Consider the following 16498-nt stretch of genomic DNA (forward strand, 5'->3'; position numbering starts at 1 on the left):
GCTCCTGCAGGAATTTATTGTTTTCGGCTTGATGGCTTTCATAGCTTTATCTTTAACAATGATGGCATCTTCAGTGGTGTAATCCTTCCAGACTGTCCTGATGCCCTCTCAGTCTAGGTTCTCTTCCATATTGCCAAAATTCCTTTCCATAGAGTACCATGTGGAATGAGCCTTAAAGATCCATATGACACCCTGCTCCAAGGGCTGAATTAGAGATGTTGTTTTGAGGGCAGGTAAACCACTTTGACTTTTCCGTTGTTGAACTCGTGGGGATCTGGGTGGCCAGAGACATTGTGCAGTATTAAAAAGAATTTTAAATCGCAGTCCTTTATTGAAAGAGTTTTTCCTGACTTGAGGAATAAAGCACCAATGTAACCAGTCCAGAAAAAGCATTCTTATTACAGCTGGTGTTTATCTTTTTCCTTCAAGACTTGGTGTTAGCAGCTTCATAGTTAAGGGCAGACTGATCATAAGCTTGACTGCATTTACATAGACAGGAGAGTTGGCCTTCTATTCCTGCCTTAAATCCTGGTGCTTGCTTCTTTTCCTTACCAAAGTGTCCTTTGTGGCATTTTTTTTTTTTTTCCAGAATAGGACACTAACTCCTGCATTAAAAAGCCTGTTTAGGCAGATACACTTTCTCAGTGATTTTTCTTAGTGGCATCTGGGAAGGTCTGCTGCCTCTTGGTTGGCAGAAGCTGTTTCTCCTGTTATCTTGGCTTTTTTTTTTAGGCCAAATCACTTTCTAAAGTTCTCAAACCATACTTTGCTGGCTTTAAACTCTCCACCTTTAGATCCTTTACCTTGCTTTGCTCTAAGTTGTCACATAATGACTTTGCCTTTTCTTGAATCATATTAGAGTCTATAGCTGTGTCTTACTTAGAGCAAGCTTGCATCTACATAAAAGCTGCATTTAAAGAATAAAATGGTATATAGTTTTAATTAATTTTTTAAACTTTATTTAGGTTGTGTTTGGTCTTAGTTGTAGCACATGGACTCTTTGTTATGATATGTGGAATCTTAGTTCCCTGACTAAGGATTAAATCCAGGCCCCCTGTATTGGGAGCATGAAGTCTTCACCACTGGAGCACCAGGGAAGTCCCTTTTTTAAGATTAGTTTTTGTTGGAGTATAGTTGCTTTACACTGTTGTGTTAGTTTCTAAAAGGTACGTATTTTGCAAAAAGAGCGAGGTTGAGCTAATATGGCTGTGGTTTGAGAAAGATTAAAACAGATCCAGGAACACTCATTATAGGCTGTTATAGCCTAACCCAATAGATAACATCCATAGGCTTTTAGACACAGTTGGCAGTGATATTTGGAATTCAAAAGAAATTGGTTACAGGTAAGACCAAAAGATCTTGGGCATCAGACTATTTGTTTTTCCTATACATACACATCTATGATAAAGTTTAGGTACAACAAAATAATAAAAGGGGTTATTACACTGTAATAAAAATTTTGTGAATGTGGCTTCTCTCACAAAATGTCTTGTAATACTGTACTCATTCTTTTTATCATGATGATGATGTTCTGACCATGTGGCTCACAGGCTCGGGTTTTGTGGTGATGAGATTAGTTTCCGGGTTGTCTCTGGCCAATCATTCTGACTCAGGGTTCTTCTGGGGGTGTGCGCATCACTCAGCCAAAATGAATTCCAGCACGAAGGATTCTGGGAGGTTGGGAGGACATTTGGACTGGCGTCTCCTGTCTCCTTTTGACCTTTACTGAATTTTTCTGCTTGGTGGTAGCTTGTTAGTATCTTCGTCTTTACCAGGACCTCCTGTTGTAAAACAGTTCATCCAGATGGTTACTGTGGTACCAGGGTGGGTAGTTTTGATTAGTGGTTCCTCTAACAAAAATGATAAAATGCCTCCTATGTAATGTAGTGTAATGAAGGACATAGGCAATGTGACAAAGCATTTAGGCTGCTATTAACCTTTGGACACTGTCAGAAGAAGGGTCATCTGCTTTGGATGTTCTTGGATCATTGAACTATGACAGTGTTGTGTGGTGGATGTCAGGAGCAGAAGGTATTGATGGTTGGGGATCTCCAGCAGGGCACAGCAAGATGATGTGAGATTTCATCATGCTATTGAGAATAGCATGCAATTTTAAAACTTATGAATTGCTTATTTCTGGAATTTTACACTTAATTTTTGGGCTGTAGTTGACAGTTATTAAACTGCACAAAGCAAAACCATGGGTAAGTGGCGTGAGTACTAAAGTGTAGGTAGCTCTGGAAATCAATTTCTCCCCTTCCTCAGAATTTTTTAAATTGTTTTAGGGTATTTCTGTGCTAGGGATCAGTCTGTGGTGAAAGCCTCAACTTTTCTCAGGTCTTTTCTGAGCCCATCTTTTCCTGGGCAGAGGCAGTGGCTTTCCAAATTCTCACATACAGGCTTTTTGTTTCCTTTTTGTTGTTAGTCGCTAAGTCATGTCTGATTCTTTGTGACCCCATGAGCTGCGGCAGAAAGTGAAGAGGAACTAAAAAGCCTCTTGATGAAAGTGGAGAGTGAAAAAGTTGGCTTAAAGCTCAACATTCAGAAAACGAAGATCATGGCATCCGGTCCCATCACTTCATGGGAAATAGATGAGGAAACAGTGGAAACAATGTCAGACTTTATTTTTGGGGGCTCCAAAATCACTGCAGATGGTGATTGCAGCCATGAAATTAAAAGACGCTTACTCCTTGGAAGAAAAGTTATGACCAACCTAGATAGCATATTGAAGAGCAGAGACGTTACTTTGCCAACGAAGGTCATTCTGGTCAAGGCTATGGTTTTTCCTGTGGTCATGTATGGATGTGAGAGTTGGACTGTGAAGAAAGGTGAGCGCCAAAGAACTGATGCTTTTGAACTGTGGTGTTGGGACTCTTGAGAGTCCCTTGGACTGCAAGGAGATCCAACCAGTCCATTCTGAAGGAGATCAGCCCTGGGATTTCTTTGGAAGGAATGATGCTGAAGCTGAAACTCCATTACTTTGGCCACCTCATGCAAAGAGTTGACTCACTGGAGAAGACTTTGATGCTGGGAGGGATTGGGGGCAGGAGGAGAAGGGGACGACCGAGGATGAGATGGCTGGCTGGCATCACCGACTAGATGGACCTGAGTTTGAGTGAACTCCGGGAGTTGGTGATGGACAGGGAGGCCTAGTGTGCTGTGATTCATGGGGTCTCAAAGAGTTGGACACTACTGAGCAACTGAACTGAGCTGAACTGCAGCACACCAGGCTCCGCTCTCCTCCCTGAGTTTGCTCAAATTCATGTCCATTGTGTCAGTGATGCCATCCAACTGTCATCCTCTGCTGCCCTGTTCTCTTTTTGCCTAGCATCAGGGTCTTTTCCAGTGAGTCAGCTCTTCGCATTAGGTGGCCATAGTATCGGAGCTTCAGCATCAGTCCCAAAACCGGGTGTTTTGTTGTCCATTTAAATCCCCTGGGAATCACTTTAAGGCAGTGGGGTGGGGGTGGAAGAATGGCCATTCACCTATGTATCTTATCTTTCTTTATGATCAGAAGCAATCATCCACAATCAGGACCTCAGACTCGTATTTGGAGGAAAAGGTCTTTATTGCCCATCTTGGTTCCAGCAAGTCCAAGTAGGAATGTTTGGGCTGGCTGATTGTGGGGTGGTAGCTGCTACTGAAAGGCTGAAATACTCTGCTATTAGTTTCGGTTTACCAGTTAAGGTTTCCTCTGGACATTGAAATCCTTCAAACAGAGCCTTGCATTCCAGAGTAGCTCACTTTATGTACTTCTGTCAGTGCAGTTGTCTAGATAGAGATGGATTCCTGGCACTTCTTACTGCTCCATCTTCCCTGACATCACTCCCTCCATGTCTTTGATTTTTATCCTGCTCTCTGAAAGTTGTCAACTTTTATCTTCCAACTCTACTACTAAATGTTTTGAGTGTTTTGTTTCTGTTGTCATTTTTATGTTTCCAAGTACATTTTTGACTCTGCTTATTTTTTTTTTAATCATACTCTGTTTCATATGTGAAATACTCACTTCTCTGAGGATGCTAATATGGTATCTTAGTGTTACTCAGCTCCCTGCATTATCTTTCCTCTGAGTAATTTTTGTCTGTTTTTCTCTTTCACCTTAGAGGCTTTCCTCAAATCTCTGGTTATCTTTTGTCTATTCATATTTAAGAACAGGGCCCTAAAAAGCCACAGGGAAGGTGTTTCAGTTCCTGCAGCACACTGTCCACTAATTATAGAATGTGAGCCTCATAATAATACCAGATTTTTTTCAGGCAAGGCTTTATTGGGGCTCCTGTTGCTGCAGGGGTGTTTGAGAACAAACAACAGGTTCCCTTGCTTGCTCGCTCCCCTGAGGAGGTAAGCTTCTTATATGGGGTGAGGGTAGGGGTGTCCAGGGGTCAGGCCAGAGGGGTGGGTTATGTGGTTTCCCAACCCCTTAGGTAGTGTTATGTGCAGAGGGCATGCATAGCATGCTGCTTTTGCTCTAGGCTCTTCAGAAGTGGCAGATGGCTCTTTTGATCTCTTTGTATCTTTTGTCCAAAATTTGCCCTAACTGCACACTTCAGATTTTGTAGTAGCCACTTTAAAAAGGTAGGAGAAGACAGGTGAATAATATATTTTGTTTCACGCAGTATATCCATAATCTTATATTAACATATAGTCAGTATAAAAAATTATTGGTGAGCTGTTCTATATTATTTTTTGTGCTGTGTCCAAAACCCATGTGTTACAGTTGTAGCATATCTTAATTCATACTCTATCCATATTAATAAAACTTAGAGATGAAAAGTAGATGCACATAGTTCTTCCAAATGTTCTTTGTTATTAGTCTAGATATACCTAAAGTTTTTAAGTGTTAGAAAATTATTTTCCTTCGATATTTGCATCCACATTGACAAGATTCATCATCTTTTATTAGAATTGATGTGGTTTTGAATAAAAGGGTATCAATTTCAAAGCAGTATCTGTTTAAATCAACTCTTCTGTCAATTCTGTTATTAACATCACATTCAATTAAGTATTACATAACTGGAAACAAAATTAAATTTATCAGTATCAACCATTCTTCACATTTTTCTTACGTTTTGCAGCCAAATTATACAGTGCTGTTGATTACTTTGAAAATCTGCAGGTTGACTCATACTAGAAAAGTGTGTAAAGTCATTATTTTTTGTTTATATTATGAAATGTTTCAATTTTAACTAATTTTTCTCATCCAAGTAGGTCACAAGTTTTTCCCATTCTAAGGAGCTTGAAATTTAGCTCATTCATATTTAGTGTGATCCTGCCACTTTTTGTCTTTGATTATTGAATATTTTGCAAGCATTCCTTTTCATTCAAGAAGATGTTAAATTGAAATTCCCAGTAGAGGAATTTTTGTGAAATTCTTTTATAACTCAACCAAGGAACATTGGTAAAGAACACAAAATCATTAAAACATTATTTTCAACATTTTCATAAACTAGCAGTGATTACATCATTTCACATATGTACTGAAGAATTTTAACATCTATTCATGACTCCCAAAGTCTGCTTTGGAAAACTGAACAGATATTTTCAGTAGCTATCATATAGTGAAACAAAGCAGTGAGTGGAAATACTATTCTCTTGCTTTAGAATTCCAATATATTTATCTTTGGACCTAACATAATTTCAGTCTTGTCTTTATGAAAGAAACTAATTTTTCTGTCTCTTGCTGAAATTTTTCTTTGTCAGGTTTAAAATGTCAAAAAACACGTCATGAGTTTGAGTTTTTAGGCAATGAATTGACATTTCTTTGTAAATTTGGATGATGAGACAGAATGTACTCAAAGTTTTCAATTGGCAGTGTCTTATATTACACACCTAAAGCTAAGTACTTGAAAGTTTTCTAATTTTGAACCAATTGATCTTTGATATTATGAGAAGCTTCTTGTATTCTAGGAGCAAAATTAATTAAAGGGTTAGTTAAAAATGTCAATTTTTACGTGTCCTTTTAAGTCTTCCTCATAATTTTCTAGTTAGATTACCATAACTAAAATGGTAATTTCTTCTGTCTTCTCTCCATCTGAGATTTGTGTGTGTGCACACGCATGTGCACAAGTATTCAAACCGTTTTATAGTTGGCCAAGCATAAGCTCAAAATCCTGTTAAAAATTGTTTTATTGTTTTGATGGTAATGTAATTTTTGTTTCATAAGACTTCATGGATTTTTCTTTTACTATTAGGAAAATACTTTTTACTAGAGCGTTGCTTAAAAAATGGCATAAAATTAGCTGCTGTCGTATGTAGTATCTACTGTATTGAACACTTGTGTACAACCAACAGCCTTCTCATTTTGCTGTGCCTGCAGTGAGTTGCAGTTGCTGCTCCTCATTGAATGTGCGCTGTACCTTCTTGCACTCTGGTTTTCTTTGCTGTACTAGTTGTGGTACTAGCTTCTGTATTGCACTGAATTCTGCCTCAGTAATATGCCTTCATTAAAATTAAATATTTTTCCATGTTTTTTAATCTAGGAAATAATTTTAATATATTGCAATGAAAATAATAACTATCTCAGTGTATGACTATGGTTTACATATAGGTGTCGCTGTAACTTGTGCTGTATGCATAGGTGTTCTCTCACTTGTACTATCTGCATAAAATATCCAAGTAAACACTTTCGTGATATTACTTCAGTGCATAGAAAAAAATCATCTGTACTGAGTCAAGTCTGTTGATATTAGATTGGTGGAGTGTTTATCTGTGATACTAGAAATTATGCACGTTCCTATACAAACGTTACAGTACAACAGCAATGTCCTATGCTGTGCAACAGTCGAAGTGAATTGTAGTTCTACCAAAATAATAAAGTTGTGTTTAATGGAAAAATATTCACTCTGCCTCTGTTTTTTAAACCTTGAAATATGGCACTGTGCATATTTCAGGAACACAGTGGCCTCCAGTGGCTACCACCCTGAATAGTACAGAGTTGGAGAATGCAGTGCTTACGATGCAGAGCCCAACAGATCAGAGTGATGTAACTCAGTAAAAGTTTATTTCCCAGTCGGGCCTCAACAGTTTCTTTCCAACATTTGCTAGTTAATGCCATCTGGAACATACAGCCTCCAAGGTCTCAGAGGTAAGGAAAGCAAGACCTGGAACATGATACAAAGTTTTCAAACACTGGCCTGAACAGAGCTTAGAACCATGGGTCCCAGTTTGGTGCCAAGGTGTCCCCAGAGCACTGTAGAGAATTCATAAGGGCTGCCTGAAAGTAAAAGTGTTAGTCACTCAGTTGTGTCCAATTCTTTGTGACCCCATGGACTGTCACCCACCAAGCTCCTCTGTGAGATTTCCCATATAAGAATACTGGAGTTGGTTGCCATTCCCTTCTCCAGGGGGATCTTCCCAACCCAGGGATTGAACCTAGGTCTCCTGTACTGCAGGCAGATTCTTAACCATCTGAGCCATCAGGGAAGCCCAGGATATTTTAAATTTTAGGGAAATGTGTGTGTATACACATACATACACACATACACACATATACTTGACATCAGGTTTCTGATCTAGTATCATCAGTCTGTCATAACAATAAAAACATTGAGCATAAAAAACCAAAAAACCCTTTGAGATGCAACAGAGACCTCAGGTCATGGGGTAAACTGCTACCCCAAGTTGGGAGAGTCAGATACCGAGTCACAAACTACTGGGATCAAAGCCCTAAAGTAAAACCCTCCACAGGACCCAGAGTGGGCTCAGGGACCTTCACCTAGAGGGGGCATGTTTGCTGGAGGCTCTGTATAGACAAGTTGGAGACGTAAAAACATGAGGGGGCACCCGGTATTAGGGGTGACACCTCTCATATATATGTTTTATTTATCCCATGTGGGAAGACACAAAAAGGCAGAACTTTTTAAATTGTATTTGTAAATATTGAATAATTTCATTAGATTCAGAATTCAGAAAGTTCCAAAGGGCATATATTATAGTTTCTCTCTTATTCCCATCCTTTAAGCACACCTCACTTGTCTTCCTGGGGATGAACCATATAATCGTATTTATTACCTCTCACCAGAGGTTTTATACATCCACAAACACACACACACTTTTTTCTCTTGTTTTTTCGTTGTACTACAATTTAATCCCTCCTCTATTTGGTGGCGGAATCGGTTAACAGAATTGACATTTTCCTGATAACCGTCGAGTCCAAGAACTAGGTAACCTTTCCATGTTCAGTCTTTTGTGTTCCTCAGTGATGTTTTAAAACTTTGATCAGAATAATCTCACATTTTCGTAGGCTTATAAAGATTCCTATGTGTTACTGTTTTTGTAGCTGCTGTGAGTGATAGATTCCTTTCTTGGTCTGTCATGTTAGACCCACCTGTGGAGGACCAGTGGAAGCTGCCCTGAGACCCTTGTGCATCAGCAATGATTATTTCTCCTTGTGTAACCATCAGCCATAGCAGTAGTAATCTTGACTTCCAATTCACAAATTTCTGCAGGGAGGTACTATTGAGTACCTAGTATGCCACGCATTATGCAGGTGGTCTAAATAAATGTATGATATGTATGTGACGCAGACACTTTTGTCTGCACTTCACAGATGAAAAATCAGAAGTTTATGGTTACGAAAGCAGGAAACTTCTGGACTCCAAAGCCATTATTTTCTATCATACTCCAGAAGGAACTACAGCAGGCAGTTAAGTTCAACTGGCCATTGTTCAGTATGCAAATTTCATTCTCTGTTGCTAATTATATACCACTTCAATGTATTTTATTAGGTAGATAAATCACATTACAATTACTGATTTTTAGATCATGAAAACAACACAGATTTTACTAAATGATTAAAAAGAAGCTAATCATCCAAATGATTTCTAGATTCCACTAGTCACTTTTGTTCATGCATTATGAAGTTAGTATATATTTAACTAAATGATTAAAAAGAAACCAATCATCTAGGTGATTTCTGGATTCTATGTGTCATTTTTGTTCATGCTTTCACTATTGCCTTCCCCAGATTCTCTCCTTTTAGCAGTCCCATAAATGCAGCTGGCATGTTTTCAAATCCTTCAGTGATGTGTTCATGGTACTGGAGTTTACCCTGTATCAAAACAATAACATATAAATAGATTAGTTTCATATTCTAAATGATACACTCTTCTCATCCTAGCACCAAATTAATGAGTACATCACAGGAAACTTGGAACTAGGAAGAGGAGAGCCTGTCCTCTTTGAATTTACAGTCATTTGGGGGGGCATGATCCACATACATAGTGTATATAACAGATTATGCATAATAGCTTATAAGAGGCATCAGGTCACAGTAAATAGAAAAAAGTCACAAGGAAGCAGTTAACCAATTTCTAGGTAAATTGAACAGAAAAGTTTAATAATGATCTCAGAAGAGGTGGAAGCAGGAGTAGGGGACACCCTTCCAGGGTATCATCTATGTTCGTCACTCCAGTACCCAATGCTGTAGCATCTTTACCACTGTCTGACCCCTGAAGACACAGAACCTGTTCAGGAAATGCGAATACCATGACAGTCTAATAAGCTGTCTTTCCTTCAAGCCAAGATTTGTTCAGTACGTGTTCAACATTCATTTAGCAGTGTGGGAGTGAAGAGTTCATTTAGTGAAGAAGGATTTTCATTTATCCTTCTGTAAGGCACAGTCTCCTAAATGGACCTAACTCACATTTTCACATTTTAAGGGGGTCTTATATGGGGACCTAAGTTACCTGATAACATTTTCCCCTGATGTATCCCAGTGATGGTTTAGCATCCTTTATGGATTTATGGAATAACTTATTTGCTTGAGGTCCTTCAATTAGTATGTAGGCAAGCTGGGATTTGAATCCCTAACTAGAAAACCCTAGCTCATTCATGTACTTGAGGACCAAAGAACCTGGAAAGGGTCAAAAGCTATAATCAGACATTTAGAGGTTAAAAGTAGAGGATGAGGGACTTCCTTAGTGGTCCAGTGGTTAAGACTCCACATTTCCAATGCAGGGGGCATGGGTAAAATCCCTGGTCAAGTAACAAGATCCCACATGCCATGAGGTGCAGCCATAAGACAAAAAAGCAGAGGATGAACACTAATATAAAATGTTAATGATATGGGAAATTAGGATATAGAATACAGGGTATATGGAAAGTCTCTGTACTCTCTTTGGAATTTTTCTTTATAACTATTCTAACGTAAAGGATAGTTTACTATTCTGTATTACTACTGTAACACAAAAGGGGGGAAGGAGAAGAAAAATAAGTAGATGAGAGAGAATGACAATTCGCTAGTTACTTAGAACAAAATTAGAAGTAGGTTCACTCCATTAGAAAAAAGTGTTAGGGACACTGGCACAGTGGTGTCTGTTGTTAGCTGTGATCATATTTGATTTCACCAACAGAGACAAAGAGGCTACACACTGGGAACTCTAAAAGCATCGTTCTCTTCCCAGCTCCCTGTAAAGAGCCCAGCCCAGCACTCCAAGAGTGTTAGACTGAGAGAGATGCCAAGCTCCAGGGGCTGCCAGAGGAGCAGTCTATTTCTTTAATTTGGAGACAGTCATAAAGCCAGAAGTTAGAAAATGTGGGACCACTTTTCTCCTTGGAAATGAAAATAATGCACCTTGGTATTCAGATTTCTGTTGACTAAAGCTCCACGTGGTGTAAGGTGGGGAATGATCACCACATAGGACAATGGGGCTGGCTTCCTCCTCTGGATCTATGAGGTGTGACTGTGAGAAGACTGCATTCTAGGACCTGGAAGAGCTGTGGCCCAAATACATGCCCCTGCAATGCTCATTCACTCAATAGTATTCATCTAGTGCCTATATTGATTCAGAATATTCTAGGTGCTGGGGATACATCAGAAATCAGAATGTATGAACACTGATGCCCTCATGGAGGTTACATTCTCATGGAAGGGAGATGGGCAATAGATATAATAAATGAGTTATAGTATATATTATGTCAAAAGATGATAATTGCTATGGATCAAAGTAAGATAAGGAGGATCAATGAGTGAAGGTGGATTGGAATTTAAAAATAGGGTCATTTTCAAAGCTGTCTCGTTCAGAAGACAGTTTTCAGCAAAAACTTGAAGGTGCGTGTGAGAGAGAATTGAATAAGCAATTACAGAGATGTGGAGGAGTGTGGGATGAACAAAAAGAAATGAAATTAGAGAGCTAATAGAGACCAGACAGTATCCAGCCTTGCAGGGTTTATTCTAAGAGAAATGGAGAGCTTTGTAGGGTTTTGAACATAAGAATGATTTGCTGTGAAGCTCACTCTGGCTGCTCTGTTGGGAATTGCCTGCAAGGTGAAAAAGTGAAAAAGCTGAATAGAGGCCACCGCAACATCTGGGCTAGACAAGATAGTGACCTAGAAGGATGGTGGGAGTGGAGGAGAGGGAACTGGGCAGATTCTGAATGTATTTCCAAACTCAGGACACCAGAATTTCCTGACAGATTAGACATGTGTATGAGAGAAAGAAAGGAGTCAAAGATGATTTCAAGGTTTTCGAATTGAGCAACGGAAAGGATCACCATAACTAAGATGGTGAAGTCTGTACATAGAAAGAAAGTTTGGCAGGAAAAATCAAGACCTATTTGGTTTTTAATACATTAAGACAGAGATGAAGAAGTGCGCTACACATCCAAGTGCAGCTATTGAATGGTCCAGAAATCAGAGAAGAGATCTTGACTGGAGACAGATAGTTGGGAGCGATCAGCATTTTGGTGATGTTTAAAGCCAAGAGCCTGGATGAGATAACTAAGAGCTGAAGAGAGTGTGGATAGAGGTGAAAAGAGGCCCAGGGACCATGTATTGGAGAGCTCTGTTATTAATTTAGAGAGAAGAAAAGAAGCTAATAGAGGAGTCTGAGAAGGACCAATACAGTGAGGAAAACCAAGAGCCGAGGGAAGCAAGGAGAGAGAGTGATGCCCTCTGTCACCACTCCCTACAGCCAAGTGATGCTAAGAACTGACCACGGGAGTTTACATGTGAGGGGCATTGGCAACCTTGACAAAAGCAGTGCTGGTGGGATGGCAACAGTGCAAAACCCAACAGGCATGTTTAAGAAAGAGTGAAGAGGGACCTCCCTGGAGGACCAATGGTTAAGACGTCGCCTGCCAGTGCAAGCGATGCTGGTTTGATCCCTGGTTGGGGAGTTAAGATTCCACATGGCTCTCAGCCAAAAAAAACAAAAAACAAAAAAACCCAGTATATTAAAAAAGAAAAAGCACTATTGTAACAAATTCAATAAAGACTTTAAAAACAGCCCACATCAAAAAAAAAAAAAAATTTTTTTTAATGGAGAGGAACTAGAGACAGTGAGTGCAAACAAGACTTCCAGGTGTTTCGTTATAAAAGGGGGAGAGTGCAATGAACCCATATTCACAGTGGAAGTGAAATCTGAAACCCCCACAGGGAAGGGCATCTGGTGTCACAGTGGCTCCGGGGCCCCTCACCTCTGAGACCCACTTCAGCAAGTCTCTCAGAGCCTTCTGGCGGACTTCTCCTTGCCAGCGGTAGACGTTGAAGCCTTGCAAGTGGAGTTCCTTAATGATGATGCTTTCCGGGGATGGGCCTGTGAAGAGGAGGGCACGTTTGAGCCGCAGGATGCAGGGAGGTGGCCATGATGAAAATGCGCATGGTACAAGGCATGTCAGCATTCCCCTAGTGCTCTCCTGCCCGTGTCCTCCACTCTTCCCGAACTACAGGGCTGCCCCCAAATCAACATGCACTCTGTGCAGGCAGAGTAACTACCCCAAGACGTCCATGTCCTAGTTCCCAGAGCCTTTACTATGTGACCTTACATGGCAAAAGGGACTCTGCAGACAGGACCAAGTGAAGAATCTTTAGATGGCGAAATTATTCTGTATTACATAGGTGGGCTCACATGAGAGTCCTTGTAAGGAAGAAAGGCATACAGGAAAATTAGAATCGAGAAAAAAAATATGTGATGATGGAAGCAGGGATCATAGAGACGGAGGGAGATTTGAAGAATCAGTGCTGCTGGCTTTGAAGATGGAAGAAGGGACCATGAGCTAAGAGATGCAGGTGGCCTCGAGAACTTAAAAAGGCAAGGAATCTGAGCCTTCAGAAGGAAAGTAGCCCTGCTAACCCATTTTGAGCTCTAGAACTGTAAGAATAAATTTGTGTTGTTTCAAGTCATTAAGTTTGTGGTAATAGACAGGACTGAGCACAACTCACAGCTGGAAGACTCGCCCCAGCTGTATTTCTCTTGGGTTAAGGAGTGGAATCCTCATCTCCTCATCTTGGAAGAGGATGAAATACTATTCCTGGGATTGTCCACGCTACTGGGGATGTCGTTTCTTTATTGTGAGCAGAAAACAAATATGGCATGAAAGCTGGTGGAAACAATTACTTGTCTCTGAGCTCCCCTAATAGTGAAACGTGTTAGAGTTCCTAGAGATCACCGGCAGGCAGAATGTCACCTGCTTAAAGTGGAATGGACAACACCAGCTGACATCTCACAACCTGTCTGAGCAGCTGAATTTCAAAAAGGCTAGATCAAGTTACTGTATCCAAAATATTTGCCTGTGGTCAGGAAAATGCACCGTGGAGCTCTGCTCAATTGGCAGGAGAAGGATTCCCCAGGATTCTAGCTTAGCATCAATTAGAAAAATATGGAGGAAAAAAAGTCCCTAATAAGATTCCCCAGTGCACTTGGAGTGTCCTCTTTGACCTTTCACAACCCAACAGGGAATCTACGAGTGATCCTTCCTCAGCCCCTTCGACTCCTACCCACCTGTCTCAGTGCAGCTGAGGTGCTAACTAGCACAGCTAGATTCTTCCTCATGAGTAAAGCCCATCATAGAAAGAATAACCCATTTATTTATGGTTGTCAGGATCCTAAAGGTGATCTGGATGATTCCTTTTTGTTTTTCTCCTCCTCTTTTTTTTTTTTTTTTTTTTTTTGTGACCAGGTAAATCTGTAATCTCTTCAACAGCACAAAATCCTTGTAGCAGAAAGGGGTTCTGTATGAGGAATTCAGAAGATCAGCCTTTGTTTTGAGGCTGTCACTAATGCTTCCCTTGTGGCTCAGCTGGTAAAGAATCCACCTGCAATGCGGGAGCCCTGGGTTTGATCCCTGGGTTGGAAAGATCCCCTGGAGAAGGGAACAGGTACCCACTCCAGTATTCTGGCCTGGAGAATTCCATGGACTCTGTAGTCCATGGGGTCACAACTGTTGGGACCGGACCTGAGCCATGACAGGCTCAACAGGCCACACTAGGCCTAAGCCTCAGGTTCTTGTAAGCATGAGTCATAATTCTAGGAAGCCCCACCAAGGTCCCTGATGACACCAAGGTCCCCGATGACGCCAAGGTTAAGTCAATCACCACGATGACCCAAGGTTGAGTCAATCACCACACGCCAACTACACTATTGCTGAGACAAAAGACCGCTTGTATATAAGCAGCTCTGATTCAGAGCTCGGACTCTCGTCAAGACTCCACTGCGCTGGATGAGACTTGAGCCCTAGCTCGAGCTAGCAATAAACCCCTTTATGCTTTTGCATTGCTGTGGAGGTCTTATTCTCTCAGTTTTGGGGACTCGGACACTGGGCATAACATTTGGGGGCTCGTCCGGGATTCCTTTTAACTGAGGGGAATAACACCCTCCCGGCAGAAGGGGTTCCTTAGCCTGAAAGAGGTCGACCTAGCCGGCATAAGGCCGAGGCCCAGCATCGTGCTGGGAAGGCAGCTGGCTCTGTGGACACCTTGTTGGTAAGATAACCTCAAGGGAAAGGAAGTTTCGGGGGGGGGGGGGTGCCCAAGAAAACCTAGTGCTGTGTTCTCGGCCGATGTGTATTTGTCCCCTGTGTTCTTCTCTGTAATCATGGGGCAAGCAACTTCTACTCCTTTGTCCCTTATGACTGACCACTTTTCTGATTTTAAGTCTAGAGCACGAAATCTATCGGTGTTAATAAAAAAAAACAAACATGATTTTTTGTTCCACCGAGTGGCTTGCCTTTAATGTCAGCTGGCCGCGAGAGGGAACCTTCAGCCTGCCAATTATTCAAGCAGTTAGAGAGAAAGTGCTCGCTCCTGGCCCGTCTGGACACCCAGACCAAACTCCCTATATTTCGGTCTGACAGGATTTAGTAGAAAATCCACCGGCCTAGCTTAGACCTTTTATTCCCCAGCCCTTTACTTCCCCTTCCCCCACTTCGTCCATCCCACAGGTACTTGTTATGGAAACATCCAAAGAAGAAAAACACAAAAGAGCGCAACAGCCGGGTGAAGCTGGTATTCCAGGAATCCTCCACCTAATTGACCTAGAAACTGATCTCTCCCCACCCCGCTGTGCGCATCTGCCTTTGCCCCCTCAGGTACCTCAGATTTCGTCTGGAGGAACACGAAGGGATACCGAACCTTCGGCCCCAACCCAGGAAGGGGGCCCTGCCCAGGGAACTCGAGGAAGAACTAGGGGAGTCCCCAATATGGCGGACGAAAATAACCCGGAAGCCCCCACCTCCACGGTCTGGGCATTTCCTGTTCAGGCGGGGCCAGCCCGCCCAGACGGGGAACGAACGTACCAATACTGGCCCTTTTCCACTAGTGATTTATATAATTGGGAAACTCAAACCCCTTCATTCTCGGAAAAGCCTCAGGGCCTCATTGACCTTTTAGAATCCATTCTTTTCACCCATAACCCCACTTGGGATGATTGTCAGCAGCTATTACAAGTGCTTTTCACCACAGAGGAACGCGAACAGATATTGTCAGAAGCATGGAAAAATGTCCCAGGGGTAGATGGGAGACCTACAACGCAACCTAATCTGATTGATGAGGGATTCCCCCTGACGCGCGGCCCCGATGGGACTTCGAGCGCGCTGAAGGTAGGGAGCGTCTCTGAGTGTACCGCCAGACTCTTATGGCTTATCTCCGAGCAGCCGCCAGAAAACCAACAAATTTGGCTAAGGTAAATCTGGTTAGACAGGAGCCAAATGAGAGCCCGGCAGCCTTCCTTGAGAGATTAATGGAAGCTTTTAGGCAGTATACCCCCATGGACCCACAGGCCGATGAGTCACGTGCGGCAGTTATGCTAGCATTTGTGAATCAGGCAGCCCCGGATATCAGGAAAAAACTGCAGAAAATAGAGAGGTTAGGGGAACAATCCATACAAGACCTGGTGAGGGCAGCAGAGAGGGTTTTTAACCATAGGGAAACTCCAGAAGAAAGAAAAGAACGTGTTAGATGGAAAGAGAGAGTTCAGGGCTGAGGAAAACCACAGGAATCAGAAAGAATTAGCCCAGATATTCTTTGCAGGGATGAGACAGGGAGCTAATTCTCAGGGAACTAGTAAAGTCAGGCCGAGAGACGAAGGAAAGCAAGTTGGACAGAGCCTAAGAAAGGACCAATGTGCATATTGTCAGGAGCGAGGACACTGGAGAAGAGAGTGCCCTAAAAGAAAACCGGGGGAAAAGCCCACCAGGGAAAAAGCACCTTCCCCAGGGGCCCATGTCTTATATGCAGGAGATGATAACGATTAAGGGGGTCAGGGCTCAGCCCCCCTCCCCAAGTC

General features: G+C 41.8%; 1 protein-coding gene across 1 annotated transcript in view; it reads right to left on the reverse strand.

Moving 5' to 3' along the window:
• Window positions 1-8692: 8692 nt before the first annotated feature.
• PTGR1 (prostaglandin reductase 1) overlaps window positions 8693-16498 on the reverse strand; it is a 35982-nt gene continuing 28176 nt past the window's right edge. Inside the window, exons 9-10 of the mRNA XM_052644848.1 lie at window positions 12414-12532; window positions 8693-9046 (exon numbers count right to left, since the gene is read on the reverse strand). Coding sequence (XP_052500808.1) covers window positions 8936-9046; window positions 12414-12532 — 230 coding nt within the window. The 3' untranslated portion in view covers window positions 8693-8935. The remainder of the gene's footprint in view (window positions 9047-12413; window positions 12533-16498) is intronic.

This window comes from Budorcas taxicolor, chromosome 8 (genome assembly GCF_023091745.1).
Source record: "Budorcas taxicolor isolate Tak-1 chromosome 8, Takin1.1, whole genome shotgun sequence".
Lineage (NCBI taxonomy): Eukaryota > Metazoa > Chordata > Mammalia > Artiodactyla > Bovidae > Budorcas > Budorcas taxicolor.